Raw genomic sequence first — 13,538 nt, 5'->3', positions numbered from 1 at the left:
TACATTCTGCACGTATGGAAACCATGGGTGTTTTTAAACTCTGGGGGGAGCAGAGCTTCAGTTTTCCAACCTGCTTGAGTTGTAGAACTGTGCCCAATGTCTCCACCATGGGGTTCTTTTTGTAATGTTCCACAAGATCTGTCAAAGAATCGAATCGTTCTCCTCCACCAACATCGTATTTCAGCTCCTTTTAAGACAAAAATAATGATGCTTGTCACCTTTATGTTAAATCCATGGTTTCCCGCATTCCCAGTCTTCAGTATACGGAAATGATAACAGAGGAACAATGGAGACAGAAGAGGAAGTACACGCGCACGCGTGTGTGTGTGTGTGTGTGTGTGTGTGTGTGTGTAAATAATCACAGTAGAATATTACTTAGTCTTAAGAAGATCAGACCCTATAGGGCAGAAAGTAACTCATGCACTCAGGTCTGAGTTAATCTGCCAGAATATACTGAAAATAAAAACTGCTACAGAGTTTCAGAATGATGGAACAATTGCCATAAACAATAAAGGAACAGAAGGCCTAGGCTGAACAGGCAAAGAAGCTGACTAGGGATGCACTGGCTCTTGTCTTCGATGAGCAGGTGACATCTCACCAGTCCTGCAGGTCACCTAGTGCTCACCTGGCATCGAATCATGACATGGGTCACTTTAGACTTCCCATCGTTGCTCTCTCCCTTGTCGTCACCAGTGCGCACGGACAGAACAAAATCCCCAGGGTGGCTCTGGCTCTCCCGCACAAGAAAGCTGCCATGCTTTCCTTTCTCAGTCAGCAGTTTCTCTGCTTCTTTTCCAGAGAGGTGACCATGAAACCACCTAAATTGTTAAAAACAAAAATGAGCCAGGCAGCAGTGACTCATGCCTGTAATCCTAGCTACTCAGGAAGATGAGATCTGAGGAGATATATGATAGAAACAAAATAATAATAGTTATAAACATTTGGTCTTGGTTTGGCACTAGACAAAAAAGAATCTTAACAAATTAATTCAAGCGATTCACTTTTTCCCTATTTCCAACCTATACTTAAATCACCAGCCTCCAGTTTGCTGTCAATGTTCACGTCTTTACTGAATTGTCTTCTCAATCTTAACTGCACATAAAACTTGGGGGCAGCAGTAAAGGATTTTGCTATAAGTATGCATTCCTATGCCCCAAGCAGAGATGACATGCATTTAAGTCTGAATGGAGCGTAGGGAATCTGCATTTTATACCAGCATTCCCTGACCAGAGGCCAGGGAAAAGCCATCCAAGGTCATCCAAGGACAGACTTCAGACAATGCTGCTCTAAACTACATGGAAACTATCCTGATGGTCATACTAATTTAGGGCTTTTTCCCTCAAGCTCCTCATAAGAACGCAAACACATCACAGCAGCAATGCTAATGGCTGATCACTTAAAGGAACAGACTGTATTTGTCTTCATCCGCACTCAACTGAAAAAGTCCAATCTAAAAAACAAATCATGCCAAGTCACTGATAAGCCTTTGTCTGAAGTCACAATAGTAGCTAGATACACAAACTGTCACCAGTACATGACAGCACTGACATAATGATGCGAGCTGGAAAAACGGAGCCCAAAACACAAAACATACAAAGATTTATCCTGTGTCCAAAAGCAAGGGCAGGGAGGGGGAGCGGAGGAGGAAGGATGTAGGGAAAAAAAGCAAGGTAGGACTGGGAGTATGGCCTAGTGTAGAGTGCTCGCCTAGCATGAATGAAGTTCTGGGTTCAAGTCCTCTGTACCACATACACAGAAAAAGCCAGAAGTGGTGCTGTGGCTCAAGTGGTAGAACACTAACCTTGAAAAAACTCAATGACAGTGCTCAGATCCTGAGTTTGAAGCCCAGGACTGGAAAAAAATATATAAAACAAAAACAATGAAATTGTGCACATAAGCTAAGCCCAGCTGTCGACTGCTGGGCTCCAACATGATGGGAAATCTCTGAGAAAACATAACCCCCGGTGGGAGGGAAAGTGGGACAAAAACATGAGAAGGGGTATCAATGTCTGAGAAGTAATGTACCCACTACCTGACTAATGTAACTATAACCCCTCTTTATATCACCCCAACAATAAAATACAATAATATTTTTTTTTTTTAAAAAGAACACAATTAGGACCGGGGGTTTGGTTTAGTGGTAGAGTGCTTGCCTAGCATACACCAAGACCTGGGTTTGAGTCCTTGGTACCACATACATTGAAAAAAAAACAGCCCACAATTCCCTGTAAGTAGGTCCGGTCCACTCCCACATATGGATGTAACACTAAAGGGATGGGTGGGAAAAATACCCCTCTGCACTCTCTGCTCTCCCATTTCTGGGCTCAAGCTGACACCTGCTGGTGGCATGGCTGAACGACTGGTTAGCACCACAGAGGCCGGCTGCTATTCTGGCATCTTGATCGTCCTTTGTTTTCCTCTCATAAGCCCCACAGAATATGCAGTGTATGTAAGCTAGTACAAGGTCCCCAGAGTGTGCCGTTAAGTTCCACTGACTGGTGCTCCTGTGGGAAAAGGATGCTTTTCCAGACACCAGCGGCTCGTGCCTGTCATCCTAGCTTCTCAGGAGGCTTAGATCTGAGGGTCAAGGCTCCATGCCAGCCCAGGCAGGAAAGTCATTAAGACTCTCATCTCCGATTAATCACCAAAAAGTCAGAAGTGGCTTGAGCTATGGCTCAAGTCATAGAGCCCTGACCTATCAGAAATGCTTGTAGACAGCATCCAGTCCCTGAGTTCAAGCCCCAGTATTTATATCCTGTAAAAGAGATCTCGGCCAATCACACAGACCCCACAACATGGCTGCATAATGCATGGCCCAGGACAGCTGTAGACTGTACAGTCGCTCCCAGGTACTGACCGTTCAGAGGTAGGATCTGCACAGTTCAGCGGGTACTTGAGCTCAATCACATCTCCATTCTTCTCCTTCAGCTGCCCATGATGTTCCATGTAGTACTGGACCAGCTCAGCCAGGGTGGCAAACTTCTCCCCTCCATACAGGTCGTAGTAGTCCCCCGTGTTCTGAATCTTGATGTGGGTGACAGCTCCATTTCTTCTACAATAGTCCATCGGAAAGGAGAAGAAGGAATAATAGTCACATGAGGCAGGCGCCAGTGGCTCATGCCTATAATCCTATCTAGCCAGGAGGCTGGATATGAGGATCACAGTTCAAGGCCAGCCTGGGCAGTAAAGTCCATGAGACTCTTATCTCCAATTAATCACAGAAAAGGCTAGAAGTGGCACAGTGGCTCAAATGGTAGAGTGCTAACCTTGAGCAAAAGAGCTTGGGGACAATACACAGGCCCAAAGTCTAAGACCCAAGACTGCCCCCCCCCAAAAAAAGAGCCAAACTTGTAAAACCGGAGCCACACTCAGTGCCAGACTTCACCTAGACTGTGAGACAGACTAAGCCCACCCCAGAAACAAATGTTGACCATCACAAACCAAAGTGGACTCTGTACCCCAAACCTACCTCCAACCTCTGACTACCTCACTGTATATAGGAAGTGACAACAGCTGTTGTGTCAACTATCAAGCATGAATATCGCTAAAGGTAACTGATGTCATAATCCAGCAAATCTGCTACCAAATGTTTTGTCCAAAGGAGATGACAATGAAAAGGCACCAAAAGACTTCTACAAGAATATCCCCTGCTGGTATGGTGGCTCACACCTGTAATCCTAGCTACTCAGGAGGCTGAGATCTGAGGATCAAGGCTCAAAACCAGCCTGGGCACAAAAGGACCTGAGACTCTTATCTCCAATTAACCTCTAGAAAATAGAAAGAGGGGCTTGGCAAGGGTAAGGTGGTAGCCTTGAGCTGAAGAGCTCAGGGACAGTGCCCAGGCAAGTTCAAGCCCTCAAGCCCTGTGATATACACACACACACACACACACACACACACACACACACACACACACACAGAAGAATATTCCCTTCCGTTTTATTCATAAATAAAGGTATAAAAAAATATTGCTCATTGGGCATGGAAATGGGTGTGCCTGTAAGCCCTGTGCTCTACCTATGAGGCTGAATGAAGCATGAGGGTCACAAGTTCAAGGCCAGAGTGAGCTACAATGAACTCTATAGAGCCTCAGCTACATAGCAAGACCCTGTCTCAAAATGCAAAACAAGTAACAACAGTACCAAAAAATTATCACAAACATGCATCAATACATATGGCACAATTCTACAATGGAATATCACATAGTACACCAAGGCCCTGAGTTCAAAGCCTGGGATAGGGAGTTGCATGTGACACACAAAGGAATATATAGTATACAACTTAGTATCCACTAAATTGTAAGAGCAAAAGTATTCTACAGGGCCAGGAGCATAGCCTAGCATGCATGAAGCCCTAGATTCAATTCCTTGGTACCACATACTCAGAAAAAGCCAGAAGCGGCACTGTGGCTCAAGTGGCAGAGCACTAGCTCTCAGCAAAAATGTCCAAGGACAGTGTCCAGGCCCTGAGTTCAAGCCCCAGAGCTGGCAAAACAACAACAACAACAAAAAAACTATTCTATGGGGAGTAGAAATGAGACCAATATTTGTGGAGCAATTAGAAAGGGGCACAAAAGAACTTTCTAGGATGAAGGAAATGCATGAGTAAATACATTTGTCTTCTATAAAACCCTCTCCACTAGCTGACAGACATGCAACAGGATACTGTACATAAAATCTAAAACAAGCTGGGCACTGGCAGTTCACACCTGTAATCCTAGCTACTGGGGAGGCTGAGATGTGAGGATCATGGTTTAAAACCAGCAAAGTCCAATTAACCACCAAAAAAAAAGTGGTGGAAGGACAAAGGGTGAATAATGCAGCAGTGGCACTCACCAGACACTGTGCGGAAAATGAACTGTGGAACTTGTGGGCAGGGAAGGGAGGAAAATCTTGGAGAGAGTGAGGGCAGGAGTACTCTTATGTAACCACTCTGTACATCATCTTTAAAATAACAATAAAATTTTTTAAGCTAGAAGTGGAGGTATAGCTCAAGTAATAAAGCACTACCTTTGAGCAAAAAAGCTCAGAGACAGCACACGGCCCAGAATTCAACCCCAGTATCAGGAAAAAAAAGTGAAACAAACTGGGTTTGTGGGTTGCTCAAATGGTAGAGCTTGCTAGCAAGCAGGAGGCTCTGAGTTAAATCCCCAGAACAAATAAATAAGTAAATAATCTTTTTGCTCAAGGCTAGTACTTTGCCACTTGGGCCACAGAACCACCTCTGGCTTTTTCTGTGCATGTGATACTGAGGAATTGAACCCAGGGCATGCTAGGCAAGCACTCTACCACGAAGCCATACTTCCAGCCCAATAAAAGTTTTTAGATGAACTGAAAACACTCCAGTGTTCAAGAGTGGGAGAGTGAGTAAACTTGTATGTGGCCTCCAGCTGACCATTACACAGCCATACATGGCATGGAAGTCAAGGTGTGAAAGCATGTGAGTCATCACTGAAGTGGTGCAGTTTGTCCACGCCCAACACGGTAAGCATGAAAACATGCTTAAAGCTGGGGTCGGTGGCTCACACCTGTAATCCTAGCTATTCAGGAGGCTGAAATCTGAGGATCATAGTTCAAAGCCAGCCCAGGGCACTACAATCCATGAGACTCTTATCTCCAAGCAACCAGTAGAAAACCAGAAGTGGCACTGTGGCTCAAGGGGTATGACTAGGTCCAGAGTTCAAGTCCCACAACCAACAAAAAAAAAAGGAAGAAAGGAAAAGCAAGCATGCTCAGAAGGACCTATGCCAGCCTCTGGGCAGAGGGAACAAAGGGACCACAGCTTCCTCACTGACTTTCCATTTCTTGACAAAGGAGTGATCTGCAGAAACCCTTAAAGATACTGCTTCCCAGGAAGAAATGTACAGCAGGGAGAGGAAAGGTGAAGGAGCCGTGGTCAAGAAGCATGGAGCCAGGACCTGGCCCAGGAGGGCTCCGGGCCCAGTGTGCTCTGCCTTCTGGGTCTTCTGCCATGGCTCAGACTGAACATGTGTATCATGGCACCTGTTCAACCAAGTTTCCAGGGCTCTCACTGCAGAGGGCACAGGAAGCCTGGATCAGGCCAGTCAGTGTCCCTCAAGGCGCCTCAGTAGTGTGGCAGGCCATAGCTGGCCAAGGGTGGCCCGAATTCCCAATGCTTCCTTCCTTACTTACCTAACAGAAAGCGTGAAGTCTCCAGGGTTACTTTTACTGGGCCTTGCCAAAAAGCTGCCATCAACTCCTCTGGTCAACAGTAGATTTTCTGCCTCTACACCAGTAATGTTTGGGTGAAACCATCTGGAAAAAGAGAAAAGCAATGAGAGAGAAAACAATTTTGCCTTCTATACATCATGGCTGAGCTACCCTGAGTATAGCATTTTTCTTTTCTTTTGGTTAAACTACTGTACTCAGGTTTCAGCCTTGCTAGTTAAGTGTTCTACCACTTGAGCAAGTAAGACATTATTTAATATTTTTTATTTCCTCCTTTCCCGCCCCTTGTGGTCCTTAGGATTGAACTGGGGGCCTTAAGCTCACTAAGCAGGTGATTTCTCACTTGAGCCATCCTGCCAGCCCAATAACACTTTATTTTGAATCCTACTTAGCCTGATCGTGTTGGTAACACCTAAATCCTGTCACCCATGTTTGTTGTTTATCCGTTGTCATTCTTTCTTTTCCAATTTCTTTTTTCCTTCCTTTCTTCCTTCCTTCCTTCCTTCCTTCCTTTCTTCCTTTCTAACTTTCTTTCTTTCTTTGCTAATCCTGGGGCTTGAGCTTTGGGCTGGTCTCTGTCCCTGAGCTTCTTCTGCTCAAAGCTAGTGCTGTCCCACCTGAGTAGCAGCACCACTTCCAGCTTTTTCTGAGCAGTTTACTGAAGAAGAGTCTCACAGATTTTCCTGCCCAGGCTAGCTTTGAATCTTAATCTTCCTAGCCTTGAGAAAGCCCAAGGACAGTGCCTGTGCCCTGAGTTCAAGCCCCAGGACTGCCCACCCCACCCTCCACTACTCCCCTACTCCCGCAAAAAAAAAAAAAAAAAAAAGCCAGGCTACTCAGGGGGCCAAGATCGGAGGATCTTGGTTCAAAGGCAGCCTGGGCACAAAAGTCCATAAGACTCTTATCTTCAATTAACCACCAGAAAACCAGAAGTGGTGCTGTGGCTCAAAGTAGTAGAGCACCAGCCTTGAGCTGAAGAGCTCAGGGACAGCACCCAGAGTTCAAACCCCATAACTAACCAAAAAAAAAGGTGTGTGGGAAATTCCATTGTTACTGACAGCTTAGGTTTAGTCTCATAGCTATCACTTGTGTTTTCAACTTTTTCGTGTTTCTTGTCCCTTTTCATAGTCAGCTACTTGGGTGATTTAACCTAGTAAACACCCTGTTCCTGTTTCTAATAGGTTTCTAATTATTTTTAAATTATAGTGATGGATATCTTGTAGTATTTCAGAAGTATCATTAAGCCTATAATTACTGGGTTACTGAAGGGAAAGATTTTGTCTCCTCCTACAGCAAGTACAGAACTCCCTGGTGTAGTGCTCTCTCAAGGCCTACCCCCTCATTAGCCTTCAGTAAACCAAAAGCTCCAGGCTCAGCACTTACACTTAGAACACAGTACCCAGCCTGGGTCCCCACCATCTACTGACGATCTGCTCCTAGACAACTACAGATGTCATTTCTGAGTTTTCTTTTGTGGAGTTGTTTTTTATTGTTTGGTTCTTATTTTGTGCCAGTACTAGGGCTTGAACTCAGGGACTTATGCTCTTCCATTTGTGTCACAGCTCTACTTCTGTCTTCTAAGTGGTTAATTGGAGATCAAAACAGACTTTTCTGACCAATCTGGGTTTGAACTAGGATACTCAGATCTCAGCCTTCTGAGTAGCTAGGATTATAGATGTGAGCAACCACCATCTAGCAATATCTTATTTTTGAGTTAGGGTCTTGTTAGGTTAAACACCTAGGGTTGGTCTTGAACTCTTGATCTTAGGTGATTCTCCTGCTTCATACCCCCCAAGAACTACAGGCTTGTGCCCTCACACCCAACTTTAAAACATTCTTTGTTAGGGAGAAAAAGAGGTGCTGGGGAAAAAACCCAGGTTTGGCTAAAGTAGGTGAGCATTCAATCACTGATCTAGCCCTTGCAGCCCCTAACTTTTCATTTTGACAAATATTGCCAAACTGCCCTCAAAAGAAAAGACAAACAGCAGGTAAAGTCCCATTCGCCCTTGCTTTTGCCAACACTGCATACATTATCAAATTTCATCATCTATGACTATCTGGTTAATGGAAAATGGTAGCATCTCAGGTTGCACTTCTTTGTAAGAATGACATCTTTCATGTTCTCCAACTACTTATTTTTCCTTTCTGAGTTGTCAGTGCAGCAATGCTCATTTCCTTTTGCTTTTTTCTTTATTAGTTTGTAGGAACTTTTGACATAACCAACATCCATTCTTTGTTATAAGCATGGCAAATATCTGTCTTAGCTTTTTCCTCCCATTTTTACTGTGGGTTTGGTTTTTTTTTTTGTTGTTGTTGTTGGGTTGTTTTTTTCTTCCATAGAAGGTAATCTTGGTGTGGTTAAATTTATCAAAATTTCCATTAGGGCTCTGGGTTTCCTGCCATGCTTAGAAACCAACAATCTATATCACTGTGGTATGATGGAAGTAAATTAGTACATGTAAAACACTTAGCCCAAGCTAGTCCTTAGAGGTTTATAATTAGGAATTTTGCTTATGGCCAGAGGAAAATACTATAAAATCCTAGATTCTGACTGGGCCTTGAAGGATGATTCTCACACCCTTGTAACCTGTGAGATTTCCTCAAATTGGGCCCTTGCAGCCATTGCACTTGCCTGCTCTTTAGGGCTTACAGCCCCATCCCACCTTCTCCCTGACCCATACCGACTCGGCCATGTGCAGCCATGCCCAATCACAGACTCCCACTGTGCCAGGTTGAAGGCTAGACAGGCAAGCCCCACGAGGACAGAGGACATAGCTATTTCCTCCCCAGTAAGTACCGAGCCCCCAGCCAGGGCTGACCCAGCAGCTTCTTAATGAATACCCAAGCTGGAAGAGAAGGGAGAGGAGCCAGGCAACCACCTCTGCCTCTCCCACACCCTCAAGCATCCACCTATAGCTAAACCACAGGTAGCGACTTCCACACAAGCACTCCATTGTAAAGAGGCCACCTTCTCTCCAATTGATGCCAGCAGCTTTCTGAGTGCTGGGATTACAGCCATGAGCCACTGTGCCCAGCCCCAGCAGCGCTTTGCTTGATGACGTAAAATGGCTCACTCCCTTCTTGCTGGATTTAGAGAGAGGAGGAGGAAAGTTTCTCCCTCTGTGTGCTACTGCAGGATTTTAACAAGAACTAGGACAGTGAGTATCTAAGGCCTCTGTGTATCATAGGCCCAAAGCCTGTCCCCAAACCCCACCATGGGAAATGCCAAATTTAAGTTATCACCAGTGGGGAGAAGGGCTTCCTCCTCCTCTTCCCCGCCGCCCCGCCCATGCCAGTACCCTGACGGCATGTCTCCCAGGTCTGTCCCATGTGCCCCACACAGGTGAAGGAGAGCGCTGGTCCTCGCCATAGCCAGTGAAATCTGAAGATAGCAGTGCCCGGGTTCTTCCTACACAACAACCAGCTGCCGCTGACCCACAGTGTGAGGCAGATGCCATGGACAGCAATGGAGCTTTCTTCTCATTCTGACAAACCTGGGAAGTTCATCATACCAAAGCCACAAACACATCTGCGAGGGTCAGCATCCAACAGGACCACAGCACACAACTTTTAAACTTTAATGCCTGTCAAGTGTATTTAACAATAACACACACACACACACACACACACACATATATATGCATACACAAATGTATATTTATATATGTACATACATCAAATGCATGGACATAGAGATGTGTATGTGTATAGCACATGTTCTAGATTTTACTTCCCTTCAGAAAAGCCAGTAATCACACATTTCAGAGAAATAATAGCATTTTCATTTACTAACGTAAGTTATATTTTACAAATGCTAACTAAATCCAGGTATCACAGCACAAAAAAAGTATAAGCTGCTAGATCATCTTCCTAATTGTTCTGAGTGAAACATGGAGAATAAGACAGGTCTGTGTGGTCTCCAAGAGTGATTTAGTTTGGTCAGAGAAAGGGAGGGAAGGGGAGAAACAGAGAAACAGAGAGAGAAAGAGAAAGAGAGAGAGAGAGAGAGAGAGAGAGAAAGAGAGAGAGAGAGAGAGAGAGAGAGAGAGAGAGAGAACAAAAGAAGAAAACCAACAATGAACTCAAACTTTATATTATATTCTGCCACTTTTTTGTAAGGTGGGACTCCGAGTTCAGCTGCCCGTCTACCATCGGCAGCGCAGTCACCCTGGCTTGTGTCTCCATCCTGGGTGTGGGAGACGCCGGGGAAGCCAGGCCTCTTCAGTGAGGCCTACTGAGCACCACCTCCACCCATCAGCAGAATCAGTGGCAGGAGATAAGGCAGGGGTGGTCTCTTCATGCTTTTCTTAAATAAACGGCATTATTTCATTTACAACTTATAATTACATCTATCCTGTTATTAAAGCAGGCACATGAGTGGTATTTTGAGAGGAACTTAGTAACCAGCATTTAGACACTGGCTAGACAGACTAAAGGCTTAATAAGCATTAGCTTCCACTGTTATCATTATTGTTATTACTGGTGAATGCCACACGGGATACTGTCCTTATGCATACAGATCTTTTGATGTGTCTGTCATTTAAGTTATACAGCCATTCATGTTCATTGTTTGTTTGGTGTCTAATGGGGTTTGGAGATGGAGGTGTGGCTCCGTTGACAGAGCACCAGCCAATGAGGAAAAGTGTCAGTCCTAGGCTCAAACAACAACAACAACAACAAAGTAGCTCATGTCTATAATCACTCAGGAGGATGAGTGAGATCTGATTACGGTTCAAAGCCAGCCAGAGGGGCAGGAGTTTGGCCTAGTGGTAGAGTGCTTGCCTAGCGTGCACAAAGACCCGGGTTCAATTCTTCGGTACCATGTACATAGGGAAAAAAAGCCAGAAGTACTGCTGTGGCTCAAGTGGTAGAGCTCCAGCCTTGAGAAAGCTCTGAGCCTTGACAGTGCTCAGGTCAAGCCCCAGGATTGGCAAAAAAATAAAAATGAAATTTAAAAAGCACAGTCCATGAAGACCCTTATCTTCAATTAACCACCAAAAAGCTAAAAGTAGAGCTGTGGCTCAAGTAGCAGCGTGCCAGTCTTGAGCAAAAAAGCTAAGGGACAATACCTAAGTCCTGAGTGCAAGTGCCATTACTAACACAAAAAAAAGGGGGGGGGATAAATTATGAAGAGCAGTCATTAGGGACATACACTGTAATAAGAAGCTACAGAAAAAAGTCATGGAAGCAGGTTTTTGGTGGTTGCAGACAGTTATATCTTTAGAAATCATTGCCTTCTAGTGGTTTCTCATTGAACAGCATCTTTTATGATTAATAAAGAAAACTGCCTCCCAAAATGGTTCTGTATAAACTTCTCCTGCCCTGCTCCAAAGCTTCTTTCATCCTTAAGCCTTCCTACGTCGTGCAGCCCCGCCCCAGCACCAAGATGTTTCTAAATCCATCAGCTCCCATCCCCTCATGCCACTCCCCGATCATATCCTTCTACGGCTTTGTCCTGATCTTAAAATACAACCCACACTTCTCCCCGTGGTGCACTTCACACTGAAGGCCTTAAGAATCCCTGCACAGGGCTGGGTGTGTGGCTCAGTGATAGAGGGTGTGCTGTTTGCATTACATACCAAGGCCTTAGGTTCTAGCCTCAAAAAAGGAAAAAGAAAATCCCACAACAGTCCCTTCCTCAGAGGCAGAGCTCCTGCACTGTTCCTTTCCACTTTACACTCTCCAAGATTTGCCTACCTAGGCACTCTCACACAACCAGTACCTAGCACAAGGCCTGGTGCTGAGTTCTCAATCTTACAATTCGTCTTCAATGAGGTGTAGCATTGCATGTGTATTCTCAGTACTGGGAGAACGAGACAGGAAGATATTGAGTTTAAGCCAGGTTATACTTACAGTGAGACTCTGTCTCAAAACAAATAAATGAATGGATGAATGCATACATAGTTTGAGTGTTGCCATGCGCACACATAAGCATCAACAGATATAACGGTACAAGGTAAATATCTGCATCGTATGTATTAATACATTTCAGGTTTCAGCCTGGTTAGTAACTTGTCAAACCCAACAGGTGCTGGTAGAAAGTCTGTCTTCATTCAAACTCAATGCTCCTTGCACACATGGAAACAGCTTCTCATATTTCATCAGTGCCAAGAATTCCAGCACTGAAGCTCCAAAAGATCATAGAAATAAACTGGGCTGCACTTAAGGGCAGGGATCTCAAACCCTGCTGTGCCCAGCCCTCCCCCCAACCCAGCCTGCAGAATCTAAATATGTGCTCTGCTCTTCCTTAAAAGCACCAGCCATAGGTGACAAGTGCCTTCAGTGTTTCCCAAAGGGAAGAGGACTGTGCTCAGTGTCCTTATTGTTCTGTAGCTCCCTAACAAGGGGCCTTAGGGCCTGTTAGTAACAATTCCCTCTGGCTGGCTCAGCTTTCCCAGGGCCCCCACTAGCCAGGCACAAAAAGAGCAAGGAATCTTAGCAGCAGCTTCTGTACTTGAGCAACACTGGCACAAAACTTGGCCTTAATAAAGAAAACCCACTTTCCACTGGAAAGGCAGAGAGTTTTTATTTTGTCAGCTTGTCAGCAAGGCCAGTTTATTTACTCCCACAGGAGATAAACAAACATGGCCACCAGGGAAAGCCTGGGACAAAATGTACTAGAGCTGCAATACATAAGCCAGAAGTCTGAGAACAAGCTCCACGTCTGCCCTCGAGGCTCAAATTGTCACTCGTGTCTTCCCAGGATGACAGGGAAGCATGGGTAGCACATGCAGTTCTTTCAGGTGAACACCAGCAGCGCAGGGCACAGAAACAATCTCAGAACCTGTACTGAATATGCTCATGTGCTAATTACTGAATACTTACAAAAACTGAAAGCGTACAGACACTAAGCCAAAGGGAATCTTTTAGCCAAGTGCCAGGGGCTCTCTCCTATAAGCCCAGTTACTCAGGAGGCACAGATGGGAAGGACTGCAACTGGAGGCTAGCAGATTAGCAAGGCCACATTAATCTCAACCAATAAAAAAGTTGGGGGGTGCACCTGTCACCTCAGCTATGCAAGAAGCATAAATAGAAGGATCTCAGGGTGACTCAGACAAAAATGCAAGGTCCTATCCCAAAAATACTTTAAGGGTGAGAGGTACGCTTAAGAGGAAGAGTGCCAGTGTAGCAAGCCTGACAGCCAGAGTTCAACTCCCAGTACCAAAAGAACAAAAACAGGCCAAAAGGAACTATTGCGATAAGCAAAATTCACTAGAAATCTTGTCAAATAAGGACTTGCTCACAAGATTACAGCCCCAAAGCGCTTCCCTGAGCTCCTCAACAAAACTAACGGCAGCCAGGTGTGCCTCAGTATTCTGGGGTGGAGACAAAACTTACAGGACTGCCTAA

At 45.0% G+C, this 13,538-nt stretch overlaps 1 protein-coding gene across 4 annotated transcripts in view; it reads right to left on the bottom strand.

Annotated features, from left to right (window-relative positions):
* The window catches only part of Ptpn11 (protein tyrosine phosphatase non-receptor type 11), a 38,448-nt gene that overhangs the window by 20,457 nt on the left and 4,453 nt on the right, over nucleotides 1–13,538 (bottom strand). For all 4 annotated transcript variants that reach the window (XM_090320123.1, XM_090320124.1, XM_090320125.1 and 1 more), the window contains exons 2-5: nucleotides 6,153–6,275; nucleotides 2,858–3,052; nucleotides 626–818; nucleotides 71–187 (exon numbers count right to left, since the gene is read on the bottom strand). In XM_090320123.1, coding sequence (XP_090176249.1) covers nucleotides 71–187; nucleotides 626–818; nucleotides 2,858–3,052; nucleotides 6,153–6,275 — 628 coding nt within the window. The remainder of the gene's footprint in view (nucleotides 1–70; nucleotides 188–625; nucleotides 819–2,857; nucleotides 3,053–6,152; nucleotides 6,276–13,538) is intronic.

The sequence above is a fragment of the Megascapheus bottae genome, chromosome 28, assembly GCF_031878675.1.
Source record: "Megascapheus bottae isolate mThoBot1 chromosome 28, mThoBot2.hap1, whole genome shotgun sequence".
NCBI lineage: Eukaryota > Metazoa > Chordata > Mammalia > Rodentia > Geomyidae > Megascapheus > Megascapheus bottae.
This window is presented reverse-complemented; position numbering and strand designations above follow the sequence as displayed.